The sequence below is a fragment of the Girardinichthys multiradiatus genome, chromosome 4 (genome assembly GCF_021462225.1).
Source record: "Girardinichthys multiradiatus isolate DD_20200921_A chromosome 4, DD_fGirMul_XY1, whole genome shotgun sequence".
NCBI lineage: Eukaryota > Metazoa > Chordata > Actinopteri > Cyprinodontiformes > Goodeidae > Girardinichthys > Girardinichthys multiradiatus.
The window spans coordinates 11,283,708-11,302,165 of NC_061797.1; the positions used below are offsets into that span (position 1 = coordinate 11,283,708).

The 18,458-nt window shown below is 38.4% G+C and overlaps 1 protein-coding gene across 1 annotated transcript in view; it reads left to right on the forward strand.

Moving 5' to 3' along the window:
• Window positions 1–18,458, forward strand: part of LOC124866544 (A-kinase anchor protein 13) — a 129,839-nt gene that overhangs the window by 67,436 nt on the left and 43,945 nt on the right. The window contains exons 11-13 of the mRNA XM_047362372.1: window positions 9,601–9,746; window positions 13,230–13,582; window positions 16,393–16,440. Coding sequence (XP_047218328.1) covers window positions 9,601–9,746; window positions 13,230–13,582; window positions 16,393–16,440 — 547 coding nt within the window. The remainder of the gene's footprint in view (window positions 1–9,600; window positions 9,747–13,229; window positions 13,583–16,392; window positions 16,441–18,458) is intronic.

The window sequence follows — 18,458 nt, forward strand, 5'->3', positions numbered from 1 at the left end:
TGCTGCATGCAACAAGCATGAGAAGAAGGGAATGCCTGTTTTAGGTGGCTCCAACAGGGTGATAGTGTTGGCGTTATTTATGCACGCGTTTTAAGCGAGCTGAATTTCATTTGTTTTAGAGAAACTTGAAGATGAAGTAAGGCTGTGGGAGGAGATGTGACATAAACTCAGCAGAAGTCGAGGCAATAGCTAAAGTAACAGCAAGTGGCTCATGGTGAAATATTTCAGTAGCTTGACGTTTTAGCATTACCTTCAGTATTATTTCCTTTTTCTCATGGTCGTGTTTTTTTCACTCACTTGGTGTCAAAAAGAGTGCATCAAAATCTAAACTTGTGAAGCACAACTGTCAGCTAGATGCCGCTCTGAATAGACCAGTAGGACATTCCCGTGGTATGATACACCAAAATTAAATCAACAACTGATATGATCTAATTATTTTAGTTTAAACAAAAATGTCCTTCTGCTGCTAAAATCAACTAAATTTGTCCTTCTTGTAAACGTGTAGTAGTTTTCAGCCAGCTGACCTGCAGTGTGCATCAACAAGTGGGGGGAGGGGGGGATTGCTGGGCTGCTCCATGCTTCAGGCAGCTAGAGAAAACACCAATCACTCTAGCACTTGGTAACACTTGATACCAGTCTGTTTATTTAGGGTCTTCTCAGATTTCTTGGAGCTTTTCAGATCTTTTCTGTGGTGTTAGAATTTCAATTTCTTTATTGATTGTCTAAAAATATCAAATGTTTTAAAGTCTCTGTAAACTGTATGTTGTAGCCAAGTCCTCATTACCCATATAAAAGTATACCAAGATTTTAAAAAGTTGTTTTAAAACCTAAAATATTTTCCATCCTTCCCTTTTCTACAGTTAAAAGTCACTTTATTGAAATGTAAGAGAAAGTGTCAGCTGAATGCAGCATGGAGTATTACAGTATGGCCCCTCCCTCATCCTTATTCTGCACACTGCCAGACAGCTGGCTAATGTTTTCCCTTACTCACAACACAGACAAATTCAGCAAACAGTCGTGTTGTTGAGACTAAACTTGCACCACCCATCACCCTTATTGAGGTAACAACGTTCTAAAACTACATTTTTATAGTTCTGACTTTTTCTGTTATACAAGATTTTGTTTTAAAACTTTAAAAAGAGCAGGAAACGCTGCTGGGATATATTGAAAATTAAAAACTGTCCCATGCCCAGTTCCCATGGTGGTGAAAACCAAGCAAACCATGTGAAGAAAAACACCTCATACTAGCTATAAAGCACGGTGGTGGAGGTGTGATGATTTCAGCTGGTCTTGCATCCATTGGACGTGAGGCACTTCTTGTCAACCATGATCCTGTTTTTTTGCCAAGTTATTCTAGCATCAAATGTGAGGCAATCTGATCAGCAGCTGCAGCACATTGCTATCCCAGATTCCCTAACAAATGCCTGCGAAAGAAAAATTAATTTGGGGTCTCGGTGACATAAAGTCAGATTTTAAGTAGACTGAATTGTTGGAGTGGACCTATGAGAAATGTGTGTGCAATAATGACAGCAAACATCAATTAACTGAAGCCATACCTACAGAATGGCTGAAAATTCATCCACAATGGTGAGTCTGGTTACTTCTGCTAAGGGTAGTTTGACAAGCTTGTGAATCATTGGGTGGAACACATTTCTTTGCACACTGCTTCAGCATTTTGCCTTAGTTTTGTTGCAGTATTAAAGACAGTGTAATCTGTACTACTTGAACCTAAACTTGAAGACAAGGATCAGATGAGTTTTTATTTGGTTCTAATAAAACCTCAGAGCCATTGTACATACCTTGTCCTAAATGTTTAGCAAAGAAGGTTGCTGATTGAATATATTTCAATAAAATATAAAACGTTTGCCTGCAGGGTCGACAGTAAATTACAATAAAGAAGAGAGACTGAGAACAAATTGACCTTTATTTCTGATAGAAAACTATTGAAATATGAGTCACTTTGATAGAGGAAAATAACGACATGAAGAAAGAATGGGGGGAAAGGCAGCAGTGGGAAGAGAAAGATAAAGAAAGCAGTCGAGGTGTCAGGCAGAGGTAACAGAAGGGAGGGTGAGGGTTGATTTCCTCTGCAGCAGCTAGACAGCAATACTGGTTGAAATCTCTATTTCTGTCTGCCTTATTTATTTAGTGATGCAGCAAAACACAAGAAGCTCATTGCCAACATGGATCTAATCCTTAATCTACCCATGATAGCAGAGTGGGATGCAATACCAACAGACAAAAACAATCAGCCCTTCTTTACTTTGTAGTACAGTAAGGACTCATTTGCAAACATATTTGGTACTGTGTTAAAATGAGGATGTTTTCATGGGGTTCTATTATTCAGGTCAGCATTGGTAATGTTATACTAGCAGTGATCATTCACAGCTGTAACAAATGCAGCATCTTTGAGTACGTAAACAGCGGTAATACTGAAATCCTTTTACTCAGGCATCATTTAGAAGTTGCACTGAGAACTTTTTCTTTTTTCCGTGTGTGCATAATGGTACCACACTGCCTAACTGTCTATAAGTCAGAAGTTGCGGTAGACTTTCTCGTTGCTGACAGGGTACAAAAAATTCAAGTTTTTACCTGCCTCTTTATTTTCTAAAGTAATAATAATTTAAAAATTAGTTGCATTTATTCTCATTCGTTTTAAATAATATTCAGTCCAAACAAGCGGAACAGATGATCCACATCAACCACTTAACTTTTTTAGTGACAAAAAACACTAACTGTGGTCCTAGTAATTATATATAAACAATGAAATTAAACGACTGCACTTAAAATATGAACAGATCAGCTGCTGTGACCTGAGCGCACAGTCTCACAACTTCCTCCTGATCTGGAGGTTTGCTCTTTCGCCTCAGACAGACAACTTCCCGTGGGCGTTTTGATGTTCTGGAGGCTGAACCTGCGCTCTGCCGCCACACTAGAAACTGGGATTACAAGCACCACTTCAGGCAAAGATCTTAAAACAGGGAACATTTCTCCAAATTAAATCAATACGTCAGCTAGACTCTCTGAACAAGGGGTTTCCTGATCCGGCAAGCACTCTGCTTCAGCGCCCCCACCGTAGCAAACAGCTTATTAATACGCTAACTCGCCACCAAGTGGTCAGGGGTGTGAATTGCAAACTGTCAAAATTACAAATGGCCTTCAGATTTTTCCATTACCGTAAAAAAAAAAATGTTCAAAAACTGTAAATATTCGGTAAACGCGACCCCTGTTATAAGTGTTGGCAAGTTCTCATCTGTTATATTAGGGATTAAAAAACTACGATTCGATGGAAAGATATAAAATATGATTTACTTGGAGCACACAAAGACAGAATGTGTGATGTTTTGAATTTGTTTTTTTCAATGTCTACAGTTCCCTTAAGTCTCCAGTCATCTGTTTTTTCCCTTAATTTCAAGCAGAGAAGGGACCATCACAACTAAGTTGTGATGGTTGTTAACAAGCAGAAGCAATTTCAGCTTTATATATCCTCCATTTTAATCTCCTTATTTCATTGCATCCCAAAAAGCATGAACTGATGAATGTTTACAACGCATACAAACTTATGATTATTAAATATGCTTGGTTAGGAGCATATAAACATAACGTTTTACTTGACTTTAATTGAAGATGTATAGTGGAAACTCTCTAAACCATAATTTATCAGTGTCAGGGTTGGTGTAATTGACCCTGGAAAAGTAATTTGTAGAGTGTCCCGAATCAAGATTAAGGTATAGATGTTATATTTTTTTAACTCTGAAACAAATTCACAGTGAGCCTCATTTATCAAAAACTGGCAAAGATTTGGGCGCAGCAATGATTATAGGAGAAGTTCCATATGCGATATATGGAAGCATAAATTTCATTAATTGTTCGTACGCTGGCCAATCCTAGTATATGAACAATTGAACTTTGATAATCTGGTGGCTGGAAACAATCGCCATTTAAAAACCATACCCCTATTTATTTATTGTTTTGTTGCCTTGCCCACAAATGTGTGACATGAATGAACAAAAAATAGTTAAAAATAATTTTTTTTTTCAGATTTTAAAATGACAGCATCACAAAAAAGAATTAAATATACAGAACAGGACACATTCAAATGTTGAGTTTCTCACACAAATAACATCTCTGCAAATGTTATGTCTCTTTAATTTCATGTCATACTTGCCAAATGTAAGTATTTAACAGTCAAATAAATGAAGTGCTGAATGAGGTCCTGTCGCCATTTGCAACTTAAACCCAAATGTCCAGCACCCAAAAGGATGTCAAGCAGTTTAGCCTGTTTTACAAAACACTTAAAGCTGGGTGAAGGCGCCATTTTGCTGTCTTGATGTGTTTTGTGAAAGCACCGATCCAGCGAGTAGTGTAGAAGTCAGGCCGCCTCTGTGAAAGCCCTGGCTTGCCAAATGAGGTTTTCACAGGCCCACATCACCTGACTTTTTAAGGGCAAGCAGAGTTCCTGGCTCGAGGGAGTGATGCCGTATGCTTTATGTGACCAGCCCTACCAACCAAGTTGAGAGATATAATTTAGATGTAAAGCGTTTTCTTCTGCGACTTCTTCTGCCATTATTGTTTTTAAAAGAATGGCGTAGGGAAACTTCCGACACAAATTGAATGCATAGTGCTGATGTCGATGCCATACGATACCTTCTGTCTTCCTGCACTGCTGGCTTTATTGTTGTAAACTCACAGCTGTGTGCGATGTCTCCACCTCCACTTGTAATTTATTAAAGGCCAGAAGGAGCTCAGACGGGGATCGTCCTTACCGGTTTTTGGCGAAATGTTTTGTTATACAGGCTTTTGATGGGTGTGTGCTGCAGAATTCCTCCATGTGATCAATGAGAAACCTATTTCCCTATTTCCTTTTCATTATCCCCTCAAGTAGGGCTTCACCCATGGTCCATGTTCAAATGTTTGCTTTCTTGATGTCCTACCGAAAGGTCCCAGTGACCAGAAACCCCAATGTGGAGAGCACCTTTACAGAAATGCCTCTAAAGGCCTAGGTTCCCATTCTTAAATGCGTTTCTAGTTTTTGACATAACTCCATACTGACACGTCTTGAAAAATGAAATTGACTTAATAGTCAAAAACTGTTGCATGCAGAAAACCCCTGGCCTTCTCTGCACTGTTATGTACGAAGGCTCTGCAGCACTCATTACATGCTGATCATGATCTTACTGTGTTTAATGTTCTTTGCAAGTCGGCAAATAATCACAAGCAGTCCAGGTTCATACAAAATCATGTTAGTTACAGCAGCAATCCTGAGAATTCCCGAGCTCAGTCACAGTTAGCAAACATATTTCCTATTTCCGTCAAGTTACTTTTTTTTTCTCAATTTTCTTCCAACCAGTCATCCAGTTTCAGTCATTTTTCCAAAATCAATACTACCTCTATGCTGTTTTGTTTTCTTTTGAGGGATGTCTGTGTCATTTCATATCAGAAAATACTTCTTGGTTGAATGAAAATAATTTTAAATCTAACTCTCCCAGGGGTATGGATAGTTATCGGGCTTATCTGTGCATTTGAAAAATTAGAGTAATTGTGTAGAATAGTAAGTTAAATGTTGAACAAAATTTGGTCTTATGATCGTATTTCTTTCAACAAATACAGCAGACTTCTGAGCAAATAAAGTTGGTTGAAAACCTGATTTTTATGGCAAAAAACTTCCTTAAGCTTCACAATCTCAGTGCAACAAACAGAAAAACAACGAAAGAGGAACAAACAGACAAAGTTTCTTCCTTTCTGTGTAGGACAGTTTGTGTTTGTGGTTAAGGAAGAACGAGGAGCAGTGTCCCCTGACACATTATTACTGGTTCTTTTCTTTGTTGGAGCAGCAGAGGTTGAGAGCCTGCCAGGTTGTGTTGCGGTTTGCTGGTCTATGTTGAGTCATGTTGCTGTGCTATGCTGCTGATTGGGATGTTCCATGATATTCCTTCTTTTATTGGGTGAGGCTGTATCCTGTTCTGCTCAGATTAATTCAGTAATGGCAGCAAAGATGCTGGCTCTGACTGAGGGTCAGTGTAACAAAAATACTTTAAAGGCATGTTCAGTTAGGCTTTCCATTATGTTCTGATGATAAAGATCTGATTCTGTTCAAAGTTTCCCCAGAAACATCCAGTTGCTTCTCACTTTTATTTTCCATTCTGACTGGAATCTAAATATGCATAAAGCCACTCAGCTGCATAACATACCCCATCAGCTGGATATGACACGAAATACAAAAACATGATGATGGTAAGAATAATTAATCTGCAGTTTGTGACTTTATCTCAAGTTTTTTTTTTTTTTTTTTTATCTTGGCCAACAGTAAAATGAGCAGTAACTGTTTTGTGACCAAATCAATTCTTTGCATTGACTGGTATTTTTTTTAAATGTGATTTAATTCAAATAATGGAATTCAATTGAATAAATACCAGCTAAGTACTTTTTATGTGCATACTATTCACAGAACTCCTCTTAGCTGTTCTGTTATTAACACAGTGTAAAAGAAGCTGATCAGCCTGGCCGCCAGGGCTGTCAGGTAGAGCTTCAGCTACCTGCCTAGCTGACATGCCGCCTGTTTCTTGCCACCTGTAGTTTTAAAACAGAATTGTCCTGATAAGAGTGATGAGTTGCATTGCTTTAGTTTCCAGCGCTTGACTGGCCGAGTTTTTCATGATGGAAAATATTTTCAAAAAGCGAAATCTGTTTTTCATGTAAGCAAGGGCAAAGTGTTAGCTTTCTTTCAGCTAGCTGACTGCCAGTGTGCAGTCACAGGTGGTAGGGGGAAGAGCTGCATCACTCTATATAGAGTGGAAGAAAACCCTGGTCAGTCTGGCACTTTCTCTGGCATCTCATTAAATGACTTGCATACACCTGCAGGAAAGGCATGATTGGAAATTGTTGTGGTTTTAAAACAATAATTATTTTAAAAACATGACTCTGGTAATTTGGCCAGTCCTACACACAACAATTCAGTAAAGCACTTCATGTTCGTATTACACCATATTGATTTAATGTAATCCTCACAGGTGCTTGAGCAGCTTCACATTCAGCAGCAACCTCAACCACCCACAGACTCGCCTAAGCATGCTCTACCTGATGTAGGTGACCTGTCTTTTCTCTGTGTGTGTGTGTGTGTGTGCTTGGTGGACTCTGTTTATAACAGCGGGAGGAAGACAGCTGTCAGAGCTCACAGTCCTCTGCTAGTTTTGGTGAACATGTGTGAGGGGGTGGACTCTGTAACAAACACGCTGCATCCTCCTGTGTCCCCTCCACCTTTTACCAGATAAAGACCAGAAAGGTTTTCAAAAAAGCAACTCAGTTGCAATATGTTTCTCAACATGGACTCAGGGGTCAGAGTTAGGTTTCTCGTCATCTAAAGAGTAGTTTAAATGTTGTGTAAGTTTAGAAGAAACCTTGTAGTTTTGTCTGTACAAAGGCTGAACTGTTCATGATTTACTCAGTTGGTTATTAAACAAGATGAAACAAGACTTCTGACTTTTTTAAAAGTATCTTTATAGACCGCTGGTCTATTTAATATTGGGCGTTAAAGGACTTTACCAAATAAACGCTGATAGAAAATATATTTGTGTGACACATGTTTGAGCACTTTGTGTTTTGGTCTTTAGCGTGATGTTAAAGACAACATTGACCTCTCCTTTCCTCCTATCCTAACCTCCCTCTAGTCAGGCCTGAATGCTCAAGTCTATGTAGGCACTACTTGTCAATCTGCTATTCTGCAATTTTAAGCCTTCATGAGAGTAAGCAGGAAGAACTTTAGACATTCTTATTGCAGGAAGTTTATTATTTTTCTTCCTAGCAAAGACAGTAGAGCAACTGGCTGTGTGTTTTCAGCACTGAACCATGGAGGGTTAAAGATGCTTTTCAGTTGTGCAATTTTCTTTAACCAGTAAATGTTGGCTGAAAAGAAATCCAAACCTGGATAGTGAAGTGTGGATTTCAGTGGCAAAAATCTACTGAATAAAAAAAAAAAAAAAGCAAAGTCTGATTGTATTTGTTTGTGTCGATGACATCACAAAACGCACAAGAGTTGAGTAGATCAGCACACATTAGTGACGACTATTGAAGACAAGCAACTTTAGACAGATTTAGATGTAGATTCTGAAACATACGACTTCCATTTCTTTTACCAAATGTTCCTGAAACCCATGCAGTGCTCTCATGTTTGCTGCAGTTGTATGGAGCACAAATAAAAAAACCTTTGAAGGAGATAAAGAAGTACACAGATTGAAATACCAACATGAACTAGTGCCTTATGTGATGTCACCACAGTGATATGTGCGTGGAAGCTTGTTTTTGGGAGGGTATATTATTATTAGGATTATCTAGATTAAACAGTGATTTATAACAGAATAGTGAGAAGCACACCTGACCATGACATGTTGTTCCACAGGTGACAAACTATACCTAAAGTGAGCTTGATGGAATTACAAAAAAATCTGACTAGTAGCTTTAAGCCCACTTCCTGTCGGATAAAAACAGACGGTAGCATCTTGAAAAATGAGCACCCAGTCCCATCTTTTTAAAAAAGCTACTTCCTCTTGCTCTCATGATTGCAGCGAATGCAAAATGTTCCTGAGGGACAAAGAAGTACTTCCGCATCTTGGGCCCAAATAGGCATCTGGAATAACGCAAAACTACAAACCGGGTGGATGATCTCATCCAGCTGTTCCTGGCAACTGGCTAAACAAAGCCCGCTGGTATAGCAAGCTTCCTCTTCTAGGTTAGCCTGAAATATTATCAGTACATGTCCCTACATGTACAGAAACCATGTACACCCACTCCCCATCTACCCTCAGGACTGTTGCTGTAGGAGCTGTAAATGGTGAGCTGACTTTAGACATGCTTATTTGTGGTTCAGTAAGGGGTTAGAAGGAATGGTGGGTGTAAACCTTAAAAAAGGCTCACTGTGGGCTACTGTTAAAAAGCCATGTTGGTTTAAGGCCACTGTAGCTTAATGAGAGGAGTTGAATGTAGTTATTAAGCGCAGGGTTTGAAGTGGGAGGAATGGTTTTAAAATGTGAGCCTTTTAAACTGTTTAATGTGATGAGCTGAATTAGACGGAGAAGTGTAATGGGCATGAACATTTCTACATCAGATCAACCAATTAACTGTAAACTGAAATGGACTCTTACCTAAAAGCTTTCGAAAAACATTAATTCATAAATATAAATAAAAAGTATTCACTGTTTTTAAGAGCGTTTCTTTTCCTAACTTGGATTTTGCTTTAAGTTTTAGCCTTAGAGTTTTTAAGGAACACAACCAGTAGTTGTTAGTGGTGCAGCTCAGACAGCTTCATTTAGGACAGTTTGCCATCGGTCTTCAAGGCTTTTAACACCACCTCAGCTTCCACGAAGCCTTTTCACTGATATCTGGCAGACATGCTTACAACATGCTTTTTGACAGCATTGTGAATTGCAGTTTAAGTGCTGAAGGCTGAGAAAGTAATTTTCTGATGTAGCAGTAGATGTTCCACCTCAAATGCCAAAATATGCATTTTAGTTTCTTTTTTCATCCCTTTATTCTCTACGTAGATCTATCTCTCTCTTTATTTTCCTTCTGCAAGGTATTAAAACTCAATGTTGTTGTGTGTTATAGAATCCTCAACGTCTTCCGCATTTTCCAGTTTGCCCAGCAGAACCAGCAGTTCCACCAGCTGTCCCTTGTCCACTCACAGAGATTCGGGCAGTGACATTGAAAGCCTCCTCAATGCAGAGCCAGGATATGACAGCGTCTTTAGAAAGGTGTGTAAAATTACATCAGGGTTGTGGTGAGCTGTGCATTTTCTTGCGAAGTGGAATATATGAAAAAATGTGTTGATGTGTTTCTTTATTAGTTTGATCTAACATGTTGGGGAAACATGTTACAGAAAGATTACCAAAAACAGCGTCTTACAAAAGTATTCATACCAGCCCTTTTTTTCTCGTTATAACTAAACGTTTGTATTTCAGGAGGATTTTATGTCATAGACGATCACAAAGTAGAACATAATTATGAAGTGAAAGGACTATGCTATGTGGTCAAATTAAGCATCCCCATATTATGATTCAGCCGCCACCATGCTTTATTGTGGGCATGGGGTTCTCAGGGTCATGCTATGTAAGTTTTCCACAAGTGTTGCATGTTGGCCAAAAAAAATCTGTTTTGCATTTGTGTGACCTGAGCTCCTTCTTCCACATGTCATGGTAGGAGTTGTGCCATACTCTATGTTTGGATCTTTCAATGTATGAGGTATTGTTTATAATACTAATACAAACATATTTTATTGTATTCACTAATTATCTGATTGGATTTTATTTGATATAGTGTATTTTTGGAGTACAGTGGGCTGAATATGTCAGCATTCCACACTTTTCAGATTTAATTTAGCAAAATCAGTTTAAAATCATGTACCATTTTCCTTCCACTTGACTGCTTTGTGTTGGAGCATCATATAAAATCCCAATTAAATACATGAATTTAGTGGTTGTGACAAGATGTAGAAAAAAAATAATACATTCTAAAATAAGAGGAAATCTGGTTTGATTTGGCAACAGAGTCTTTATGCTTTGCTGGCTGCACTCTAAACATCAGGTTCACTCATGTCGAACAGCAGGAATATATTTTTGTTTGGTTCTGCAACTGTGCCTATAGGAAATATTTCCCACATATAACGTAGCTGTTTTTCCCTCAGTCTGAGCTCAGCTTTATTCATCAGCACCCTGAGGCTGAGACCCAAGACATCAACCAAGCATCTTTTGACGCCAGCAGCTCTGCTCTGCTGCTGGGGAAAGTGCAAGCTGTGGTCCCTGCTGTCACTCTGCTGCTGCTGAATGTCTGTGCGAAGCCAGGGAAGCCTTTGGTTGTTGAAATACATGTATCTCTCAGTGCTGCATCTTTCGGCTGCGTTGAGCACTCAAAACGTGCTCGTTTCAACTGGAACCATATGTCCTGTTTTTTGTAAACAGCAGTGAAGAATAAAGTCTGACTGTGATTATCAGCTGCCTGCCAGTGTTCGCTGGGATGGTGAGGGTTAGGACACAGCAGACAGTGAGAGATGGCTGAAATGTGGCTCGCAGGCTTTGATTTCAAACAAAGGCTGCAGAAGCTAAATTCTGAAAGAGGGGATTAGCGCCTTTGCTTCTCTCTGCAGAGAAAATGTATTTTCTTTAGCAAGCAACAGTTTCTTAATTGTAGAAAAGGGATAAAAAAAAAGGACTGTTTCATAACTCTAAAGGCCATGCCATCTATCTTATTAACACGTAGTTCTGCATGCATCATGTGCCCTTTTGGAAAGAAAGCGTAACATTAATTGTTGTGTGTAAGGGCATGAGAAAACTGAAAAATCCTGAAATGTAAAATTTTTAATCCTCTCTGAATCCTCCTCCTGACTCCAAAGCCAGCATTCGCTGCAGTCACGTGCACCCACATACACAAGCTCACACATTCCCTCACTCCCAGAGGAAGTTGTTTCTGCAGCATAAAGCAGATCTTTTTTTCCCAGCCCTCCAACAGAAGCAGCTCTATGTTGGCGCTAACACTGCAGCTGGCAGCACAATAGACCCATTTGAAGCTCACACCTACGAATTAGCTCCAAAAGAACCTCCCTGAACCTGAGGGTCAGTGCAGGAGCATGTTCCCACCCATCTCAACTCAGAGTTTCGCTGGGGAGATCGATTCACTGGGAAGCATACTACACAACTGCACGCACAGTTTCTTTCCTGGCTGCACAGTCTTGCGACTTTGACAGTGTTTGCAAAGTGTGTGTGTCTGAGCAACATCTGTGAAAGCTTTGTTTCCCCATCATCTAATGGTGTTTGTTATAATGTCAGTGTTGCTATAAAGTGGCTGCTGCTCGTTATGCTTAAGCCCTGCCATTTGGTCCTCATTATGCTCCATTCCTGTGGGTTAAATAGCTCTTCCAGCCTTCTCTAAATTCATAACATGCTTCAGCGATGAAATGCTGATGTATATATAATGTGATAGCCCAGGTGATTAACAGTGATTTGATGCACATCTGTTCTATTATTCTGTTTTAGATCATTTTATTGTTTTCTGAGTGGTAATCTGTTCCTGTTTTGTTATATTTTGTGTTAAGGTTGATTTTAAATATTCCATCATTGACTTGTTGCGATGTAAGCAGAGCGATAATCTTCAAACTCTTTATAGGTATCTCCCACTAACTATAGTGCTACTTAAAAAAAAAAAAAAAATCAGTTCAAACCTTACTTATTGCAATCTTTTTTCTTTCTTTTATTACACAAGTAGAAAGAAATAATTTGTTGTTGTTTTCACTGACAGGTTCATTTAATTCAGAAAGTTTAAACAGTTTGTCACCATCAAGATACTCAAAGGGAAGAATGGGCAGTAAAGGCATCAAAAGACAGAAATGTGTGTAGAATAGAAATTCTACAATTAGGGGTCAGTTAGCAATATCAATGTATATCAAATGTTAAAAACAATGGTTTCAAAACGTTTCCCATCATAGCCTTTTTAAAGTGCTTTTAATGAGATTCCAGAGAGTGACCATAGTTTTCTCCAGCTGAATGGAGTATATACCAACATCGCTGCCCCCTAGCCCAGATGTTGCTGTGGACTGCTGGTCAGCTGCCTGAAAGAAGAACATTGATTTGGCTGTTTGGACATATTTCTGGTTGCACAAAACAAAGACAGTCCTAATCTAGATACTAAAGGAGCACCACCTATCAAGCTTAATAAGGTAATACTGTTTTAAAACTACAGTTTGGCAGCCATGAGCAGCATGTCTTTTAAGCAGCTGACTACATGCTAGCTACAGGCCAGCTTATCTGGACTTGAGCTCATGTCAGATGGACTGAATCCATATAAATAGCTGACATGAGGTTTTACATACCCAGAATCAGAAAGGCTGTGCAGGCTCTCATAAACAGCAGGGATAAAACCAGTTGCTGTGATATTGAGAGGGTGCTTCTTTGCCTCTGGAATGTCTTAGTAGGTCATTAATGTAATGCCAAACAATAAAAATAAACACACAACAAGACTGATATGTGCTGGTTGTTGTGTGTTAAATCAAGATAAAACAAATCAATAAATTAAATCCACAATTTTATTGTGGCCATTTTCATAGTTAATTAAGTTCTTTTAGAACACAACAAAGTTCACACTTTCAGGTAGTGTCTTTTACTTTGGTAGTTCTTTTGAGATGCACAAAGAGAGGCAGGAATGTTTGCATATAACACTTACAGCTAACTTCCCTCGGATGTCTGCAGAATGATGAGCCTGTAACAGGAGGAGACAGCACCAGCGAGGTCTCCGTCTCTTGCTCCTCCACAGACGACACGGCCAGCGTTGGCCCGTCCAGTTCCAGTCCTGAGGGCAGCCAGGGCCTAAGTGGCAGCTGGAGCCCAGAGGAGGGCATCCAGTCGGAGGCTACTAGCACTGAAGGCCAGAATATTGCTGGAGGAGGAGGGGACGCTGAAGAGGAGGCAAAAGACAGAGTAACTGAGGTGCCGCGGCGTTCCTGTCTCTTCCGGAACAGCAAACGCTCTCTGTCGCCCCTTCGCCGCCACAGCTGGGGTCCAGGAAAGAACAACGGAGCAGAATCGGAGATGAACCAGAGGAGGTGAGAGCTGAAAGGAGCTTTTTTATTATAGATGCACTGATGAGCCTTTTGTTACCGGTACCAATTTCCAGTGTTCTTTGAAGTCTTTCTTGCTGAGTCGGATTTGACTGATTCTACATTTGAAACAATTTCTGAACCCTAAAATAAAATCCAAACGCTTCTGTTCCTGACCTTTATCTGATTTTTTTCAATCCATATGATGTTGGATGATGTGTTTATAGACTGAATATGGTAGGAAATGTTAGTTTTAAAACATTAAATGAATGAAAAAAAATATTTTAGTATTTGAAATGCCCATCATAGATCAGGACCAACCAAGAAAAAATTGACCGATTCCAGTCTCGTGCCGCTTGATTGGTGCTCCGAGTTTATTAACCTGTAGATGTTTAAGAGCATGGATAATGCGAGGAAGTTAATCCTTTATCCTAGACATCAGAGCCTGTCACTCAGTAGGTGTCAGTAGACCTGATGTCTCCAGGATCAAATGTTGGCATTATTAAAGCTTGTCATCCCCTCTGTACCATTTTGAGAGTTTGATGCTCTTGCTTTGAGCTGCTGTGTTGCCATTTGCCAGGAGGCTGTTGGACTCAGAAAGCCCTCGACAGAGAGACAAAAACACGCTCCTCGACCTAAACACATGAAAGTTGCTCTCTCAACCCGAAACACAGACACATGAAAAGCAACTATTTCCAGTTAACAGAAGTTACTTCATAATAAAATGTCGAAACAAAAGCTCACCAGGGGATTTCTCTTATAGGAAAAGTATGTGTTTTGTGTCATCATATTTTTTGTTGATATTTGTGCTGTATAGAAATATGAAAAAGTCCCTGTATGTTTCATGCAGGATTTTACATTTTCCCTTTTTAATGCAGACGCAGGAGGAGTAAAAGCAGAAAAACACAGAAACAGGTCATCAATCTGTATTATTTGGTAGTCACTAATGTGATTTATTTTTTTATCCAGAACATACAAAAAACATGCAAACAAAGATGTCTAAACTTACTGAATGTGGAAGTTTGAATCAGCGAGAAAAAGATGTAATTTGTTCATCCTGCTGGTTCTGCCTCGACCTGTCTTCTGTTTGGTCAAATCTTAGAAGAATGCTTGCTTGCCAAAAGTTTCTTGGAATCCTCATTAAATATGACGTACTTGCAAAAGGGTTGAAACTGACACAACGTCTTCTTGATAAGCATCTACATCCTCACACCGTCCGACTGTCTGTGGGTCTGTACAAATGAGCTGAAAGCAGAGCAGCAAGTGGAGCTGTCCTCACCAAGCTGAGTGACAATGACAGGATGAGATAATGGTGCTTCTGATGAGCTCTCAGCAGGGAACTGTGCTTCTGTTTGAATCATAATTTTGTGAAAAAAATCAACCAAAGCCACCTCCAATCTCTGAATTTGGAGGATGTTAGGAGGAACCTTATTGTAATATTTTATAGCTGCCTTCAATTGGTTAAAACTTATAGTTATTCTTTGAGCATTGGCCAATTTTCCACAGCTTTATAGTCCATTTCAGTTTTTCTGGCTATAGTTAACACAACAGTTTGAGCCACCTAAATGACTTAAGACTCATTCAGGAACGAAAGCACCTAACTTAAAGCATGGACCAGAGTTGTCACTTCCTAGGCTTAGTAAACTGTGAAGACTAACTAACTAACCCTAACCCAAATTTAAAATAGAAGAAAATTCGTTAGAAGTGGGTCAGGAGAAGAGGGGCTTAGGACTTACAAAAATGTATCAGGGATACCAAGATGTACGTGGAGTGATCCATTCAAAAGAAAAGAGGTCTGCTTCTTCCTGGGAGGCAACATTAGAGTCACTTAGAAAAAATACGAAGCTTTCACCAGCAGCATATTAGTTTTACATAAAGAACAGAAATCCACCCTCAAGCACCTCTAAAACTCATTAATTCTAGATTAAAGGTATTTGCGCTATGACAAGGGGTCGTGCTTGTAGCTATTTATTGGCTTCATGCGGCAAGTTTCCTCCAAACGTTAGGAGTTGGCATTCGAGATAGATTTCAGAGAGTCAGTGCTCTTGGCATGGATATATTTCAGACTTTCACATCTGTTTTCAAGCTAATTGAAGTGTTTCCTGGATTTAGCTTATTGTGTGTCAAACAGATGTGTGAATGGTAGAAGACGAGATGCACCAATTAATCAGCCAGAGGTCGGAATAGTCCTATTTTTCCTTGATTGTCTGAAAATTTAGATTTTTTTCTTTTCCTATGCATCCAAAGCATCATAATTAAAAAAATCTACTTAAAACAAAAACATATCAACCCACATCATCTAGTTCTTTGATTGTTTTGAGCTTAGTAAAAGTCAGATAAAGATAAGATACATTACCTTTGATGCATATATGGTAATAATCTGGTAAGTCCTTCATTCCTTGAATATTCATACATATTTTCTCTTTTTGTGTTATAGTCCTTTAAAAAAGGACTTGGTTAGAATTGGAATTGGCAGGTTAAGCTTCAAAGAAGCCCTCAAATCTTTCGCACCTGATAATCGCTTTCTCAGTGCATTTGTAGGTGTAAAACATCTAAACTTAACTCTGAAGAAAGCAAACGATCATTTCCAACTAACCATCCATTTAGGATCAACCTTTTTAACAAACACCAACTCTGCTGCTGCTCCAGCACATTAGTTACTTTCAGTACAGCAGTAAACCCTGACATACTCTGATGGTCCCATCCTCAATTGAAACAGTTATTTCACCATGTTGTTCCTTACATGCTGTCCTCTCCAATCACAATTCATCTCTCCCATCATGCACCATTTCCTGTCTCTGTTTCGTCACCTCCAGTTCCATCCGTAGTCCTGGTGAGGGGAAGCCAGCCTTTCACAGGAGAAGGTATTGATAACGTGTTGTTGGGATTGATTTGTTGTCTACATGAGATGCTGTGTGGACTCTATGAAGCTCCTGCTTTGTAACATCTGCTTGCTGCGTTGCTCCTGCTTATGCTGCATCCCTGCAGGCGACTGTACTGAAGAACGTTGCTGTCTTTTTACCCCTGCTGGAATGTGCATAAAGCACTATGGAAAAAACTGTGGCAGAGCCTCGTCTCTTTTCTATGGAAAGAGTGAAGGGTAACTTTGCAGGCTCAGCTTGAAGACTACAGATTGAGAACTAAGTTTAAACCCTTTTTTTAAGATCCTGTAGGGATTTTTGAAGACTATGAAGGCATCAGGAGGGTTTGAGTGCAGCCCTGGAGGACAAGACCCTGTACCACACTAAAACCTGAATAGAAGTTGTTTGTACTGTAAAATAATTGATTATCTAACCTGGAATTTAACCCTGAAAGGGATAGGAGGAAGCAACAATGAAGGAATCAGCTTCTTCCCTCATTATTCTTGATACCACAAACAAGAGTAGAGTTGAATCTGATCTGCTAGCTGAGTTAAAGGCTTCTGAATTAAAAGAAAAAGTTTTGTCTTTCTTTTTCACTAGCTTTCGCTCATTCTTCTATAGGAAGGACTTGGGGTGTTTAAAATTAATGTTTTCCAATGTTGTGCACCCATAGGTTTGTTTTGCCTATCACTAGCTATTAATAAGTGCCAATGGCAAATATTATCAAAGTTACTAATCTAGTTTAAAATTACCACGTAATTATCAGGAATTAGTAGCTAGACAGCTCTCAATCACTGTCAGTTATTGTTTTATTTATGTATGCTATTATAGAACAATAGATGGATTAAATTCATGCACTGGCATTCTCAATAAACACAGGTTTTGTCAAACCTTTTTTCTCTATATCATATATATATATATATATATATATATACAGTGTATATATACATATATACACTGTATATATACAGTGTATATATACACTATATATATATATAGTGTATATATACCCTGTATATATACAGTGGCTCGGCTCACACCTTATATATATATACAGTGTATATATACACTGTATATATATATATATATATATATATACACTGTATATATATATATGTATACAGTGTATATATATATATATATACAGTGTATATATACAGTGTATATATATATATATATATATATATATACAGTGTATATATACAGTGTATATATATATATATATATATATATATATATATATATATATATATACAGTGTATATATACAGCGTATATATACAGCGTATATATATATATATATATACACTGTATATTTATATATATACAGTGTATATATATACTGTATATATATACACTGTATATATATACAGTGTATATATACATATATACACTGTATATATACAGTGTATATATACACTATATATATATAATGTATATATACACTGTATATATATATACAGTGTATATATACATATATACACTGTATATATACAGTGTATATATACACTATATATATATAATGTATATATACCCTGTATATATACAGTGGCTCGGCTCACACCTTATATATATATATATATATATATACACTATATATATATATATATATATATATATATATATATATATATACACTGTATGTATACAGTGGCTCGGCTCACACCTTAATAATAACATCACTTGTGTTTGCTAGGTTCTAATTAAGACATGTCTCATATTGTAATAGGTCACTGCTGCAGCCATATAGCCACATCTGCCTTGCTGAAGAAAGCAGCAAATCCAGCAGCCAGGGTTCTAGTGGTGCTTCTGGTGCCCACCTTATTGTACTGGTGTTGCTTTATTGGGAAACAGCTTTGATTCGGTTTGATAGTTTTGCATTAGGTTACTACAAACACTGTAGCAGGAAATACCCATTTAGAGTCTTTCTTGATTTGCAGTGGAAAACAGGTCGCGATACCTGCTCTTTGGGCTATTTATTTTCCAAAAATAGGCCGCATACCGTCTCCTCCCTATGTCAAT